Raw genomic sequence first — 16,061 nt, 5'->3', positions numbered from 1 at the left:
AGTAGTCTGACTACCTGAAAATTATGATAAAAAAAAGAATCTTGATTTAATATTACAAGACATTGTCAAGGAAAAAAATTTCCCTGAAGTTCTAGAACAAGAAGGCAAAGTAGAAATAGAAAAAAATCCACCGATCACCACCTGAAAGAGATCCCAGGAGGAAAATTTAGAGGACTATTAGAGCTAAGTTTCAAAACTCCCAAGGAGAAAATATTGGAAGCAACAAGGCAAAAAACAATTTAAATATCATGGAGCTACAATTATACAAGACCTAGCAGCTACTACATCGAAGGACTGTAGGTCTTGGAATACTATATTTTGTACAGCAAAAGAGCTGGGGTTATGACCAATGGTAACTTACCCAGCAAAGTTAAATATAATACTGAATGAAAAAAAAAGACATTTAACGAACTCAAAGGCTTTCAGGACTTTGTGACAAAACCCCAAGAACTTAAGGGAAAATTTGACATATAACATCAGGAGAAATATAAGATAAACATTAAAGGCCAATTATAAGGGTCTCAATAAGGTCAAATTGTTTACTTCTCATATGTGAAAATATTAGCAGTACTCTTATGCTTGTCATCATTATTTGAGCAGTTTGAAAGACATGGGCTGTCATCTGGAAGAACAAAAGATTCAGAATATCAAGGGAATTAATGAAAAGAAATGCAAGGGAAGGTGGCCTAGCTGTACCAGATCTAAAATTGTATTATAAAGCAGCAATCATCAAAACTACTTAGTACTGGCTAAGAAATAGAGTGGTAGATCAGTGGAATAGGTTAGGCGTACAAGCCACAGCAGTCAATGATTATAATAATCTACTCTTTGATAAACCCAAAGGCTCCAGTTTCTGGGATAAGAACTCACTATTTGACAGAAACTGCTGGGAAAAATGGAAAACAGTATGGCAGAAACCAGGCATAGACCAACATCTTATATCGTATACTAAGATAAGGTCAAAGTTGGTACATGATTTAGATGTAAAGGGTGATACTATAAGCAAATTAGGAGAGCAAGGAATAGTTTGCCTGTCAGATCTATGGAGAATGGAAGAATTTATGACCAAACAAGAGACAGAGAACATTAAAAAATGCAAAAGAGATAATTTTGATCATACTAAATTTTTAAAAATTGCACAAAGCCAATGTAACCAAGATTAGAAGGGAAGCAGAAAACTGAGGAACAATTTTTACAGCAAGTATCTCTGATACCGGCCTCATTTTGGAGGGGGAAGGGGAGCTAGGTGATGGAGTTAAGTGACTTGCCCAGGGTCACACAGCTATTAAGTGTCAAAGGATATGAACAGGCAGTTTTCAGATGAAGAAATTAAAGCTATCTATAAGTCATATGAAAAAATGCTCTAAATCACTATTGATTAGAGAAATGAAAATTAAAACAACTCTGAGGTACCACATCACACTTATCAGATTGGCTAATATGACAAAACAGGAAAATGACAAATGTTGAAGCTGTGGGGAAATTGGGACACATGCATTATTGGTGGAGTTGTGAACTGATCCAACCATTCTGGAGAGCAATTCGGAATTATGCCCAAAGGGCTATAAAATTGTGCATACCCTTTGATCTAGCAATACCACTACTAGGTCTATATCTCAGAGAGATCATAAAAAAGAGGAAAGGACCCACATATAAAAAAATATTTATAGCAGCTCTTTCTGTGGTAGCAAAGAATTAGAAATTGAGGGGATACCCATTGATTGAGGAATGGCTGAACAAGTTGTGGCACATAAATGTAATGGAATGCTATTGTTCCATAAGAAACGATGAGTAGGCAGATTTCAGAAAAACCTGGAAAGACTTACATGAACTGACTGATACTGAGTGAAGTGAGCTGAACCAGGAGAACATTGTATACAGTAACAGTAAACTGTGTGATGATCAACTATGACAGACTTGCCTTTTCTCAGCAATACAAAGATCCAACACAATTCCAAAAGACTTGTGATGGTAAATGTTATTCACATCCAGAGAAAGAACTATGGAGTCTGAATGCAGATCTAAGCATACCATTTTCTCTCTCTCTCTTTTTTTCTTTCTTATGGTTTCTTCCTTTCATTCTGGTTGTTTTTCACAACATGACTAATGTGGAAATATTTTTTAATATGATTGTACATATATAGCCTATAACAGATTGCATGCTGTCTTGGGGAGGGGGGAGGGAAGGGGAGGGAGGGGGGAAATTTGGAACTCAAAATCTTATAAAAATGAATGTTGAAAACTAAAAATAAATAAATAAAAGGAAAGACATGGGCTTAGCTGAGTATGATGGGGTGATTCTAAAAAAATAAAACTATGCAGAGAGAGATAAAAAGGAGTAATTATCTCATACAAATGAGGCAAAAAAGGAAAAATTGATACAGAAGAAGCTAGTGGGGGAAGGGTGGGTAGTGTTGGGACCTTATTCTCATCTTGTTTGGGTTAAAGAAGGACCAACATATATATCTAGAAGGGTATTAGTCACCTCCAAGGAGTTCGTGGTGTTGAGCAGGAAAATGAAAACAAGGGGATAAAGTGTGGGGAGAAGATAAGGAAAGGATTCTTAGAGGGTGGGTAGGTTAAGGAATAGGAAGGCAAGATAGTAGGTAGAAGTAAAGCAGAGGAGTGAGGAGGGATAAGGTAAATAGGGTGAAGACAGTGTGGAAAAATAGGAAGAAGGAAAATACACAAGTAATTGTAGCTTTGAATGTGAATGGGACAAATTTACCCGTAAAAGGGAAACAGCAGATTAAAACTTTGAATGCAACAATATGTTGCTTTCAAAAAACATTATAAAAATGAGAGAGAGATAAAATAAGGGGCAGGAGTAGAATTTAGTATGTAAAAAAAACCAGGGATGGTAATCATGATCTCAAAGTTAAAGTTAAAATAGATTTCAGCAAAAGTGAAAAATAGAGAAGTTACACTATATGTTAGCAATATTAAAATATCTGGACAGTATCAAACACCTGCCAAAATAGACACAGGAACTATATGAACATAAATATATAACACTTTTTATACAAATAAACTCAGATCTAAATAACCGAAGTAATGTTTATTGTTCATGGGTGGGTAAAGTCAATATAATTTTTTAAATGACAATTTGACCTAATGAATCTATTTATTCAATGTCATCCCAATTAAATTACTAAAAAATTATTTTACAGTTAGAAAAAAAATGAAAAAGTCATTTGGAAGAACAAAAGGTCAGGAACTTCAAAGAAACCAGGGAGAAAAGATGTAAAGGAAGTGTCAGACCTTAAACTATATTATAAGGTGAGAGCATTGTTGGAGCATAAAAAGGATAATTTTGATTATTTTAAATTAAAATTTTCTTGTATAGTTAAGACCTATGTAGCCAAGAATAGAAGGAACGCAGAAAATTAGGGGAAAAACTTTCATATGCAATCTCTCAGATCGGATGTAACTTGGTTGGAATACTGCTGTGGTGTAGTTTCCACATGGAAACACTTGCACTTATAAAGGAAGATGCTATCCACTTTCAGAGAAACAGATGATAGGAGGAAATAAGCATAGTACGGTCTTACATATATGTGTATGAGTGTCTGTGTATATGTTTATAGATATCTATGTGCATGTATATATAGCCAAGTTTAATTGTAGCGTTCGGGTGGTGGGAGGAGGGAAGGGGGGAAATAAAGTAAAAAGTGCACAGCGGAGAACAAAAGAAAACCAACAAAGAAGCAAAGAAAAGCTGGGCAGCTTTGAAAACAACGTGTAGCATTTATTATATAGGTTTTTCTGAAATGCAAATTTGTTGTTTTATGTTGAATCCTCTCTTATGGTCAGCTGTGTACATGGCAATGGTTTTTTTTCTTTTTTCATTTTGTATTTAAGTTTGAAATAAACAATTTACAAAAAAAGTGCTATTTGAATGGTATCATTTTGCCGACTCATACTCTGAAGATGCTATTAAGCAGTTGTACAGGACCAAATCACCGAAATTCTCTGCATCTCAGTTTCCCCATCTGCAAAATGGGGCTAGGAATACTTGGGCCACCGACTTCCCGGGGCTGTCTGGAGAAGGTAGTCAGGCTGGGCAGTGGTGGTCCCCAGCGTCGCCGCGGTGGCCACTCCCGCTGCTGGGGCCGCAGTCCGTGGCTTTGGACAGCAAGCAGGAGAGCAAGGCTCTCCCTCCCGCCTCCCCAGGCTGCTGTCCGCCCCGCTGTCCCTGCCAGGCTCCGGCGGCTCTCGCCCGCCCGGGGATGGAGAGCCAGGCAGCCGGCGGGCGGGGCGGCGGGCGGGAGCGGAGGGCGGAGAAGAAAGAGGAACGCTAGGGGAAACTCCTCCCTCTTCTCCCCTCTGACCCTGCTGTCTCGTCTCTCCATCTTCCTGTTCCAAACCACGTGGACGCGCTGGGGCTGCGGGAGCCGAGCTCGGAGCCTCCCCGGCCGTCGCCAGCTCTCCTCCTCCTTCGCCCCTCGGCCGCGCCAGCGCCGGGAGCCCGCCGTGCCCGCCAGGCGTTGTCAGCGGCGTTAGCGGCGGCCGCGGCTCCCCCAGCTGTGCCGGCAGCTGGGTCCTGGATCGGGGAGGGGGCGCGCGCACATGGCGACCCAGGCGCACTCGCTCAGCTACGGGGGCTGCAACTTCTTCCGCCAGCGCCTTGTCTTGTCCACCCTGAGCGGGCGCCCCGTAAAGATCCGCAAGATCCGGGCCAAAGATGAGAACCCCGGCCTCCGAGGTCATTTGGGAGTTGGGGGCTGCCGGGGGGTTGCGCGGTGCCGCCGGGCTTGGACCTCTCCAAGGGAACGGGCAGGGTTAGGGTTGCGCGCGTCCACGGGGGCGCCGGGGGTGAGGAATGGGCTGGGCAAGGTTAGGCGGTCCCCGAACCGAGGCTGAGAGGAGGGGTGGAGAGAGAGTCGGGGGGAGATATTGGACTCTTGGGGGTGGGGGGTGGGGAGGAGGCGCCGCGAAGCCGTCTCTGTATTAGTCACCTCCAAGGAGTGCGTGGTGTTGAGCAGGAAAATGCGTAGCACACACACACATACACACACATTTTTACGCGCGTGTTGACGTTTGGGGAAGGCAGAAAGAGAGTAGTCCAACCCCACGTTGCTGATTTCGCAGGGTCTCCAGGGTGCTGGGTAGTAAACAACTGCACGTTTTTCGAGCCTTACATATTGCAACAAATCCCAGGGTATCTCCGCCGCCGTCTTTCTGTCTGGCCAAAACGTCTTCCAAATAGAAAAATGGTTTGTTTTGCTGAAATGCATAAATAGTCCATGGTAATGAAAGATGCAGTGAGTGAGATTTGGAGAGAAATTCGAGTCCCCTCCCTCCCAAGCCTATTTTCTCCCCCTGCACCTTCAAGACACCAAATTTCCTTGGGGTCTTAGAGCTGTAAGGAACATTTAGCGAGCCTAGGATATAGAGCTTAAAGGGACCCTGGAGATGGATTAATCCAATACCTTGTTTTTATAGATGAGGAAACTGAGGCCCCGTTCAGAGAAGTGATCCATAGAATCCCAGGTTACACAGGGAGGAAGTAGCGGAGCCAGGATTGGATGGAGCTCAATCCCCCCTTCTTTTCTCCCCTCCACCCCCGTTTTACTCTAAATCCAGTTTTCTATCCATCTTCCCATACTGGGCAAGCTCTGGATTTTGCCTTAAGAGTTTGTTTTCAGCCTTGACTTAGTGATCTACCGCGAATGGGGATTGTGAGCTTGATTCTACTAGGCAGAGGCTCTAAGTGCATGAGCCTTGATAAGGATGTTTCTGGAGTGGAAGGGGCACTGGGTTAGGAGTCAGGATACCTGGATTTGAATTCCCTCTCCTTTGTGACCTTTCCTAAGTGACTTCACCTTTGTGGGTTTCTATTTTCTCTTCTGTGATTGGACTGTTCTGGACTTGATCATTAAGGTGCTGTCCTGCTCTAAATCCTGGGATCCATTGAAGTACAGATTCTAAAAGAAAGGCCTTCTAGCAGCCTTCCATACAGGTAGACAGTTTAAAAATAAACTCCATTTAAAACCACATTGCATTATATGGAGCCTTCTTTAAGTAGCCTACCTCCCCTGAATGAGTCTAGGTCTCCTAGTGGTTCTGTTCATTGTAATCTCAAATTTTTATAGCATCTTCAAATAGAAGCTCTCTCTCTGAAATGGTGGATGGGCTCTGTGGTTGGCCCTGGCAGTGTCAGGCTGCGGTGATGTTAATGTGACTTTGGTCTCCTATATTATTATGTGGCCAGTGCATTTCATCTTCCATCTCAACTTATTCTCCAGATGGTCCCACTTTTGCATTCAGTTGGTTGCCATTTTCACATCATGAGGAAAGCCATGATATGACAAGAGGTAAGAGAATAATAAGGAGACCATGAGAAGACCCTGCCCTAGTGAAAGATTTGGAGAAGTATTTGTACTAACCTCAGAAGGCTGTAAAGTTGAGACTGGAACCCAGAGAGAAGTGAAGTAACTTTGTCTGAGGTAGCATGCGTAAGCTGAGATTCAAACTTAACCTTTTTGATTCCAGATTAAGAGGAGACAGACAGACACGCACACATGAGAGACAGACAGACAGACAGATGCGCACGTACACACACACACACACACACACACACACACACACACACACGAGAGAAGAGTCTGAAAGATGGCTGGACTTGGGATCAGGAAGACCTACATTCATATCTCACCTAAGATACTTACTAGAGGTGTGACCCTGTTCAGTCACTAAACTGCTCTAAACCTCTGTTTCCTTAGCGTAAAAAAGGGAAGATAATAGAACTTGTCTTGCAGGATTATTATGAGGATCAAATGATGAGACGAGGTGGTGTGTTACAGGCTTTGCAAACCTTAAAAGGGAGCTGTCGTCATTATTATTTTTACTATACCATCCATGCTTAGTATCTGGTAAGATGTGGTACGAAGTCTATGATACATATTCCCTGGAAATTACTGTATCCTTTTAGCCTGAGGGTAGGATTCCTACCAGAATTATAATACACCAAGAGAACATTTGTCTGTCCTCAAGGATGATAGGCAGTGGGCTAGGTCCTTGGTATCTCTGGCCTGTGCCACCAGTTGGCATCCAGGCCAACTTCCAGAAATCCTGAAGAAAAAAAAATGAGATTCATAATTCAAATCCAGGTACTCGCTTTCAAGCTTCTAAGACCCCATGTCTCTTTGCCTACATAAGGAGCTGAGATATGATGGCATCCAGCAACGTGCTGCTGACTAATTTGTGGTTTCAATCTGGAAGAACCTTTGTAGGTTAATTTAAGGTATAGATGAGGGGGAAGTGTTGTTACTGACCGCTTTCCAGCTCTTACCCAGAAAAGTATTTAGAGTAGCATGTTATTATTCAGTTGCTTCAGTCATGTCTGATTTTTTTGTGCCATTTGGCATTTTCTTGTCAAAGATTGTGGAGTGGTTTGCCATTTCCTTCTCCAGGTCATTTTACAGATGAGGAAAGTGAGATAAACAGGGTTAAGTGACTTGCCCGGGGTCATGTAGCTGCTAAGTGTCTAAGGACAGACAGATTTGAACTCAGGTCTTCCTGACTCCAGGCCTGGAGCTTTATCTAAGCTGCCCTTACAGTAGCAGAGACATGAGTATTTCATTCCTGTTCAGAAATCTTCATTGGGTTCTTATTATTTACCCAGATTCCATGTCCTATTTGCCTGCCTGCCAAGGCCCTCTACAATATCATACTGTCTATTTTTCTATTTGGATACATTTCCAGTAATCACTCTTTACCTTGACAAATTTTGTGTTGTCTCATCTCCATGTCTTTGCACAGACTTCTCCCCAACTCTTCCCCCCTAACCATTGAATTCTCCATCTTTTGAGGCTCAACCTAAATGCTATGAAAACCTCCCCTGGACTCTCTGTCAGTAATGATTCTGGCCTTTGGACTCAGAGTTTTCTTTGAGTCTTACTACCCCCTACTAGACTGCGAACTCTATGAGGAAAGTGGCCTGATTTAATTTAAACTATATTTTCTCCAGCGCCTACCATAGGGATCTAGACACAGCTCTTAAATAGTGGTTGTATTCTTCAGAGAGAATCAGTAGACTCCTATAGCTGGAAGAGACCCTGGAAGTTTTCTAGTCCAGTCTCCCACCCAGTGGAAGAGTTCTTTCCATAGTATTCCTGGTGGCTACCTAGTCTCTGCTTGAATACTCCTGGTGATGGAGGGTCTGCTGCTTCATGAGACAGTCCATTCCATTGCTGGCCAGTTCTGGTTGTCAGAGTGCTTCTTCTTATAGAATCATAAAATCAGAGATTTGTAGCTAGAAGGGACCTTGGAAATCCTGTAGGCTGACACTCTTATTCCTCCTTTTTAAAAAAAATTATTTTATTTGTTTCAGTTAACAAGCTTTTTCTTTTTTTCCTCCTTCCCAACTTCTCGCCTAACTCCCACTGAGGAAGAAAAGAAAGAAAAACAAAAACCCGTGTAAGAAATATGCATAATCAAGGAAAACAAATCTCTATGTTGGCCATGTCCACCAAATGTGTCTCATTTTGCATATTGAGTCTATCATCTCTCTTTCATGAAGTGGGGAATATCCTTCCTCATCAGTATTCTGGAATCGTGATTGGTCAGAGATGTTTCAGAGCTGTTTCTTTTTTACACTGTTGTTTGAACTCCCTCATTTTACAGATGAGGAAACTGAGGCCCAGGGGGATTCAGAGACTTGCCCAAGATCACATAAGAATCATAGAGGCAGGATGTTGAGTTGAGAGCTACATCTCTGAAACCTCCAGACTTTGCTCCTACCTCTTTCTCCCTGGGAACAAATGGTAGGCATCTAATGCTTCTTCCACATAACAACCCTTAAAATGCTTAACGAAGGAGTCAGTGTTGTTGTTCGTCATGTCCAATTGTTCATGACCCCATTTGGGGTTTTCTCGGCAAAGGTACTGCACTGGTTCACCATTTCCTTCTCCAGCTCATTTTACAGATGAGGAAACGGAGGGAAATAGAGTTAAGTGACTTGCCCAGGGTCACACAGCTAGTAAGTATCTGAGGCCAGATTTGAACACAGGAAGATGAGTCTTCCTGACTCCAGCCCTGGCACTCTATCTATCCACTGCGCCATTAGCCATCAGTCCCTCTCCCTCTCCTTTTCCACAGTGGCTATGGAGTCAGAGGACCTGGGTTCAGATCCCTCCCCCTTCTCTCCAAACTAAACTATATGCAGAGTGAAACGCTTTTAAACATTGTCTGTAAGTGGACTTAATTCATTTACTTTCTCTGCCCTGATCAATAGAGTAGAATCAGGGCATTGACTTAAAGTCTGAAAATTTTACCAAAAAGAAAGGCATTGAGGCTATTTATTCTGAAAAATAGAAGGCCTTGGGTGGGGGGGTTGTTAGCTAGCCATCTTCAAGTCTTTGAAGGAATGTTACTGGGAAGCGGGACTTAGATTGTTTTTCTTTGTCCCCAGAGGGCAGAAACTGGAGGACTGGAATAGATGTTGCTTGAAGGCAGTTCTTTCCATATTTCCTGGCTGGTAGAACTGTCCGAAGGAAGAATGAGTGGCCTCTAGAGACTTCTCCCTTCCTGGAGTGCTTCCATTACCGAAGCTGTTCAGGTATGGCTTGGCATGGATTGGAGGAATGCTAGGTCTCTTCCACGCTTGAGCTTTTTAATTGGGTCCATCTGTGACTCCTTTTGTGTTCTTTAACCACCCACTTCTTCGGTGTGCCTTAGTCATCTATAAATTGGTCTTGGCACCAACTTGATGGAGTTAAACCGGATTGCCATCCAAGGTACCTTCTGGCTCTAATAACGTTGTGAGTCGTTAACTAGTTCCTCAGAATCCCACTCTGATATTTTGAGCAGCTAATGAGATCTTAACTAACAGGTAGGATTTGGAAGGAAGGGTATTCTTGTATTACTGGGGATTTTTGGAATTAGAATAACAATCAGTAATGGTTTACATTGTACTTTAAGGTTTGTAAAGTGTACCACCTCACAACCCTGGGAGTATTTTCCCCATTTTACAGATGAGGAAACTGAGCCTTAGAGAGGTGAATGACTTACTCAGGGTCACATGGCTGATATGTGTGGGAGCTGGGATATGATGCAGAACAACACAGGATGCCTTGTCTCATTTTGGAGGAATTAGAGAGGGGATACTATCCTTTTCTGTCTGCAGAATGAGACTAATTCTTGTGTTCCTTACCAACTAGGTTACTTTGTAAACCGTAGAAGCACTGCAGAAACATGAGCTACTATTTCATGACATCCCTGGCCGCAGGGAGGAATCGGATATTATTTTTGTGGATGTTTTGCTGATAAGTTAGAGCCAGCAAAGATGAAATAATTGAGCACCACATCAGCATCGAGCAGCAGAACTTGTCAGCATTAGATGGCAAGTGGGAGAATAGGAAAAGAGTGCTAAACTTAGTCGCACCTGGCTTACAGGGCGAACTGTGACACCGACGAGGGTCTCCTACGTGCAAATAGTAGGTGCTTAATAAATACTTATTGACTGATATCAATTGTAATCACTTCCCCTTAGTGTCCTCCTCCTGTCAGGTAAGAGACTTGCACTAGATCGGGGGTGGGGAATTTGTGGCCCTCTAGGTCTTCAGGTGCGGCCCTTTAACTGAATTCAAACTTCATAGAACAAATCCTTTTATTAAGGGAGATGTGCTCTATGAAGTTTGGATTCGGTCAAAGGCTTACATTCGAGGACCTAGAGGGTCACATGTGGTCTTGAGGCTGCAGGTTCCCCACTCCAGATGATCTCTGAGGACCAGGACCCTTCTGAATTTTTTCTTTGGGGGTGCGGCAATCAGGGCTAAGTGACTTGCCCAGGGTCTCACAGCTGGTAAGTGTTTTGAGGCTGGCTTTGAACTCCGGTCTTTCTGACTCCAGGGCCCATGCTATGTCCACTGCACCATCTAGCTATCCCTCCAATTTTTTTTCAAATAAATTTTTATTGATTGTATTTTTTTTCCTATGTTATCATTTTGGCCATCCTGTAAAACAAATAACATTTTTAAAGAAAAAAACAGAAAGAAAGAAATCATCAAAACTGATCACTATATGTAAGGAGAGTCTCTCTCTCCTCTCTCTCTCTCTCTCTCTCTCTCTCTCTCTCTCTCTCTCTCTCGCTCTCTCTGTATATATGTGTATATGTACAAAGTATGTTCCACTTCTAATACCTCTATGAATCTTTTTGCTTTGGACCCAGGTCACCTGACTCCAAAGGACAGTGTTCTTTCCAGGCCACCATGTTGCCTCAACATAAATTAGGTGTGTGGTTGCTTCCAGACCCCCTCTTTTATTCATCTGATGATACATATTTTTTAAAAATCAGGGTACCCCTGTCTCATGTCAGAATATTCTGGGATGTTGCCAGAGGATTGGACCAAGGGAAAATTAGACCCAAATGTAACAGTAATGGGCATCGATTCCCTTCTGTCTATAGATGATGTTTCACCCTCTGTGGCAGCCCCCCATTACTTACTATTGGCCGTGAAAGCCAACAGCTTTCCACCAAATGATGATTATTGGCTGCCCACACTATTTTTGTCTTCTTAAAGACAAATGCCAAGAATCCTAATTGGCCTGTTTTCATTCTGCTGTTGCTTGGAAGCCATAAAATACTGTTCCAGAAAGAACCATCTACTCTTTTCTTTCAAGGGAGAAACATTCACAACAATGGCAACGTTAGACTTACAGGCCTCCATTTTTTTTTGGTCAGGAATACTAGGAAGAATCTTTCTTTCCTAAACAGGAAATGGGGAAAAGGAACATATAGCAAGCAGATGGATTGGGCTAGCTCCAAGGGCAAAGCAGCAAACCAAATTCGAGTATCTACAGGTTTCTATTTTCTTAGTAAAACTGGAATTTAAAATGATCCTCTGAGATTTTTAAAGTATGTACCTTATTGAGATTCCACTGGAGAGACAATGAGGGCACCGTGATGGTTAACTCAAGATGTGTTGATTTACGTTATTTCCAGAGAGGCAGCTAGGTGGGTGCTGGTTTTGCAATTCACAAGACCTGAGTTCAAATCCAGCTCCAGACACTAATAGTATGACCATGGGCAAGTCATTTGACTTCTGGCTCAGTTTCTTCAGCAGTAAAAGGGGGATAATAACATCTCCCTCCCAGGGTTGTTGTGAGGATCAGATGAGATAGTATTTGTAAAGCATTTAACATAGTATCTGTTATAAAAGTAGTAAATGTTTTTTTCCTTTCTTCCATAGGTATTTTAAAGTTTCAAGTATTTATTATATAGTAATTGTGTGCAAGGAATTATGCTTGGCCACTGAGGCTGCAAAGATGAAAAACAAGAGTCTTAGCCTTTAAGAAGCTTATGGTATAATGGGGGAGGGGGATTTATTTACAACACCTACCTCAACAAATATGAAGTGATAAGTGTAAAGGAGAAATGGTGGCAAAAAACCATAGGAAAAGGTGAGCCTTTTACAGGAGGCTTGGAGTCTGGAAAGGTTTCATAGAGGAAGTGATCCTTTAGCTAAGTGTTTGTGTGTGTGTGAGTGCCAGTCAGGGTTAAATGACTTGCCCAGAGTCACACAGCTAATGTCTGAGGCTAGATTTGAACTCAGGTCCTCCTGAGTCCAGGGTCAGTACTCTATCCATTGTGCTATCTAGCTGTACCCCTTTAGCTAAGTCTTGAAGGAAGAGACAGATGTCAGCAAGTAGTGATAAGGAAAGAGTGCATTCCAGGCATGGGAGAAAATCTTCCCAAATGAAGAGTGGCACAGAATAAAATCAGGGGACGAACAGCTAACAGAGCAAGTGCACAGAGGGGAATAATGGGAAATTATCCTGCAGAGGTTGGTTGGGACCAGAATGTGGAGGGTCTGAAATGCCAGGATGCTTTTATACTCTGGGCAGTAAAGAACCATTAAATGTGATTGGGGCAAAGATATGACATGGCTCTTCCCATGAATTGGGAAGATTAGAGGGGGCTGGATTGGAAGCATGGAGATTAAGTAGGAGGCTGTTGCAGGAGGCCCAGTGAGAGGTGCTGAGGGTCTGAAGGAGGGTGAGTGCAGTGGCAGTGCAGTGCCAGGTTCTGTGCCGTCATCCTGAGTAGAGATCTTCCACTCAGGACCTGAACTCTGCAAGGCAGCAGGACACTGTTGACTTCAGAAGTTGTTGTGATGATCCTGAGCCAGCCATCCTGCTAACCCTTTGAGGGATGATCACTGTCTTTGGGATAGGAGTAGAAGAAGAGGAGGAATATATATGTGCAACAGGGGCCTTTTCCTAGAACAGTTTGGACCTGGGGCAGGTCACATTGTATAAATACTGCACCCCCCATTCTATCCCCTCCCAGCCAGTGTTTTTCTTCGGGTGAAAGCAAGTTAAACTGCATGTCTGGAGCTATTTGGAAGGGTTACAGAAGGGCACTGTCTAGCCCGTAGAGCGTGCATGTGGGTAGGAGCAAAGGGCTCAGGGCATTGGCCAAGCAGCGCGGGAGGTTTAATACAGATAATATATGTATGAAGGAGCCTCAGGTCTTTATATTTAGCATGAGGTAGAAGAGACTATAAAATCATTCTATAATGCTGTTGAATTCCTGGCTTTCTTACTGGTTTAGCTCCATGGGTGTGAGTAGCCTCCCAACTGGTGATGATTACTACTTGATTCTCCTATGCCCTCTTATCTTAATCTCATTCTTCTCCTGTCCTCCCATCAATCCTGTGGGTCCATCCAAAGTGCTGGAGGCCTTCCTGCAGATCCCTCAGCATTGATAGGCATCAGTGAGGTATGTGGTCATTCTGTGGGCTAACCGTGCTCTTGTTATATCCTGAGCCCACCTCTTTGTTCTGATTATCTAGACTTCTGATGATACCCTTTCCATTGCTTCTGCTCATTTTTTCAGTGGTAGAAATGTCTCTGCATTTGTCCTTTGGGTAATGCCTTTAACTTCTTCAATTTTATTCTTCAAGCTTGAAGTGTTAACCCCAAGCCAGTCAGTCAGCATCACTGAAAGAATATTAAGAAAAGATGGAAGAAGTATGGGGTCATTAAAAGCAGAGTGTCATTTTCCAAATGCAGTCCAGCCTCTTCTACTCTTGTTTATTTCTGGATCCAGTTTATTGTCTTATGTGCAGAGACTTCCCAGATAGGGGTTCTAAACCTGAGATCCACAGACTTCTCAGGGGTTGCTGCATAGGTTACAGGGAGATCTGTGAACTAGGATGGGGGAAAAATATCTTTATTTTCAAGCTTGATTTCCTTTGTTATCCTATGTATTTTATTCCATGCAGTTAAAAACATTATTCTAGAGAACGGGGTCATAGGCTTTATACCACTTTGACAAAGGAGGGAAGAGGGGAAGTCCATGACACTGAAAGGGTTAAGAATCCTTGTGTGTGTGTGTGTGTGTGTGTGTGTGTGTGTGTGTGTGTGTGTGTGTGTGTGTGTGTATGAACCAGCCGAATAGATTGTCCTTCCAGTTGTGTATCATATTCTGTCCAATAGGTACCCTTCATTCAATAATTTACCTTTCAGTACTGGTAGCTGTTGTCTACAGATCCCCACAAGTCACTCCCTTTCCTTCCTCAATGAGTTTGATACCTGGCTTACAGTTTTTCTCTCCTCCCCAACTCTTGCCCTCATAGTGGAGGACTTCAACAATACATAGTGACTATCCCTAAAATACCCCAACCACTCAGTTCTTCAACTTCCCTCACTTCCCCTGAGCTACTCCTCCATCCCATCACAACCACACACCAAAATGATCATGCCCTTGACCTTGCCATCACCTATAAACATGCCACCTCTATGTTCCAGAATTCTGAAATCCCATTATTTGACCATAATCTATTGGCTTTTCGCCTCTCCTTCTGCCTTCTGTTACATAACCCTCCTCTTCACCCATACCATGACCTCCAAACCCTTGACCTTTCAGTTGTGTCCCAGGCCATCTCCCCTGTACCAGCTACTCTCTCTCTTGGTGAACCAATTTGGTTCTACACGGGCTTCCTCCCTTGAATCCCTAGTCCCTTTATCATATGGCCAGTTAGACCCAGTCAAGCCTCAACTTTGGATGGCTCCCACCGTTCACTGCCTTTGCTCCCACACACATGCTGCTGGTGGAGAAGATCATGCAACAGTTCTGATTGGGCTCACTACAGAGTCATGTTATACAACTTCAACTTGCTCCTCACTGCTGCTAGGCAAACCTACTGTACCTCTGTTTTTAACTCATTATTCCACTCTCCACAGTGGCTTCCTCAAATTTCCCCCCACTCTCAGCTGAGAACCTTACCTCATATTTTACAGAAAAAATGGAGGTCATTCACTGTGAGCTCCCTCCTTTTCCCTCTTCTCCTGTCAGTCAGGTGCCTTCTGCCTGTCTCTTCTCTTTCATCCCGCATTCACATGATAAAGTGGCTTTTACCAAGGCCAACCCCTCTGCTTGTTGAAGTGATCCCATTCCATCCTGTCTCCTCCAACAGATTGCCTCCTCTGTCATCCTCACTCTTTCACTTTCAGTCTCTCCCTGTCTACTGGCTCATTTCCTAGCACCTACAAACATGCCCAGGTCTCCCTGATTCTGAAAAAACCCCTCACTTGATCCTTCCATTCCTGCTATTGTCCTATTTCTCTTCTCCCTCTGTAGCTAAACTCAGAAAGGCTGTCTGCAGTATGTGCCTCCATTTTCTCTCCTCTCCTTAATCTCTTATGTCATCTCACTTCTGAATTTATCATTCCACCAAAACTGCTCTCCCCAAAGTTACTAATGATCTGTTAGTTGCCAAATCTAATGGCCTTTTCTAATTCCTCATTCTGCTTGGCCTCTCTGCAGCGTTTGACACTGGTGATCGTTCTTTCCTTAATCTCTTCCTTTTAGGTATTTGGGACACAGCCTTGTTCTCGTCCCACCTATTTGACCCTTTCTTCTGTCTCCTTTGGGACACAGCCTTGTTCTCGTCCCACCTATTTGACCCTTTCTTCTGTCTCCTTTGTTGGATCTTCCTTCATATTACATCCTCTAATCCTAGGTGTTCCTCAGGGTTCTGTCCTGGGCCCTCATCTCTTCTCCCTCTATATTGCTTCATCTGGTGATCTCATCCGCTCCCATGGATTTAATT

General features: G+C 43.1%; 1 protein-coding gene across 1 annotated transcript in view; it reads left to right on the top strand.

The window, feature by feature from the left end:
- The first annotated feature begins 4,355 nt into the window (after positions 1 to 4,355).
- RCL1 (RNA terminal phosphate cyclase like 1) overlaps positions 4,356 to 16,061 on the top strand; it is a 60,646-nt gene continuing 48,940 nt past the window's right edge. Inside the window, 1 exon segment of the mRNA XM_021006302.2 lies at positions 4,356 to 4,705. Within this exon segment, the coding sequence (XP_020861961.1) occupies positions 4,570 to 4,705 (136 nt within the window). The 5' untranslated portion in view covers positions 4,356 to 4,569.

The sequence above is a fragment of the Phascolarctos cinereus genome, unplaced genomic scaffold (genome assembly GCF_003287225.1).
Source record: "Phascolarctos cinereus isolate Bilbo 61053 unplaced genomic scaffold, phaCin_HiC Scaffold_4;HRSCAF=312, whole genome shotgun sequence".
In the NCBI taxonomy this organism is placed as follows: domain Eukaryota; kingdom Metazoa; phylum Chordata; class Mammalia; order Diprotodontia; family Phascolarctidae; genus Phascolarctos; species Phascolarctos cinereus.
The sequence above is the reverse complement of the archived record's forward strand: the minus strand, read 5'-3'. Positions and strand labels throughout refer to the sequence as shown.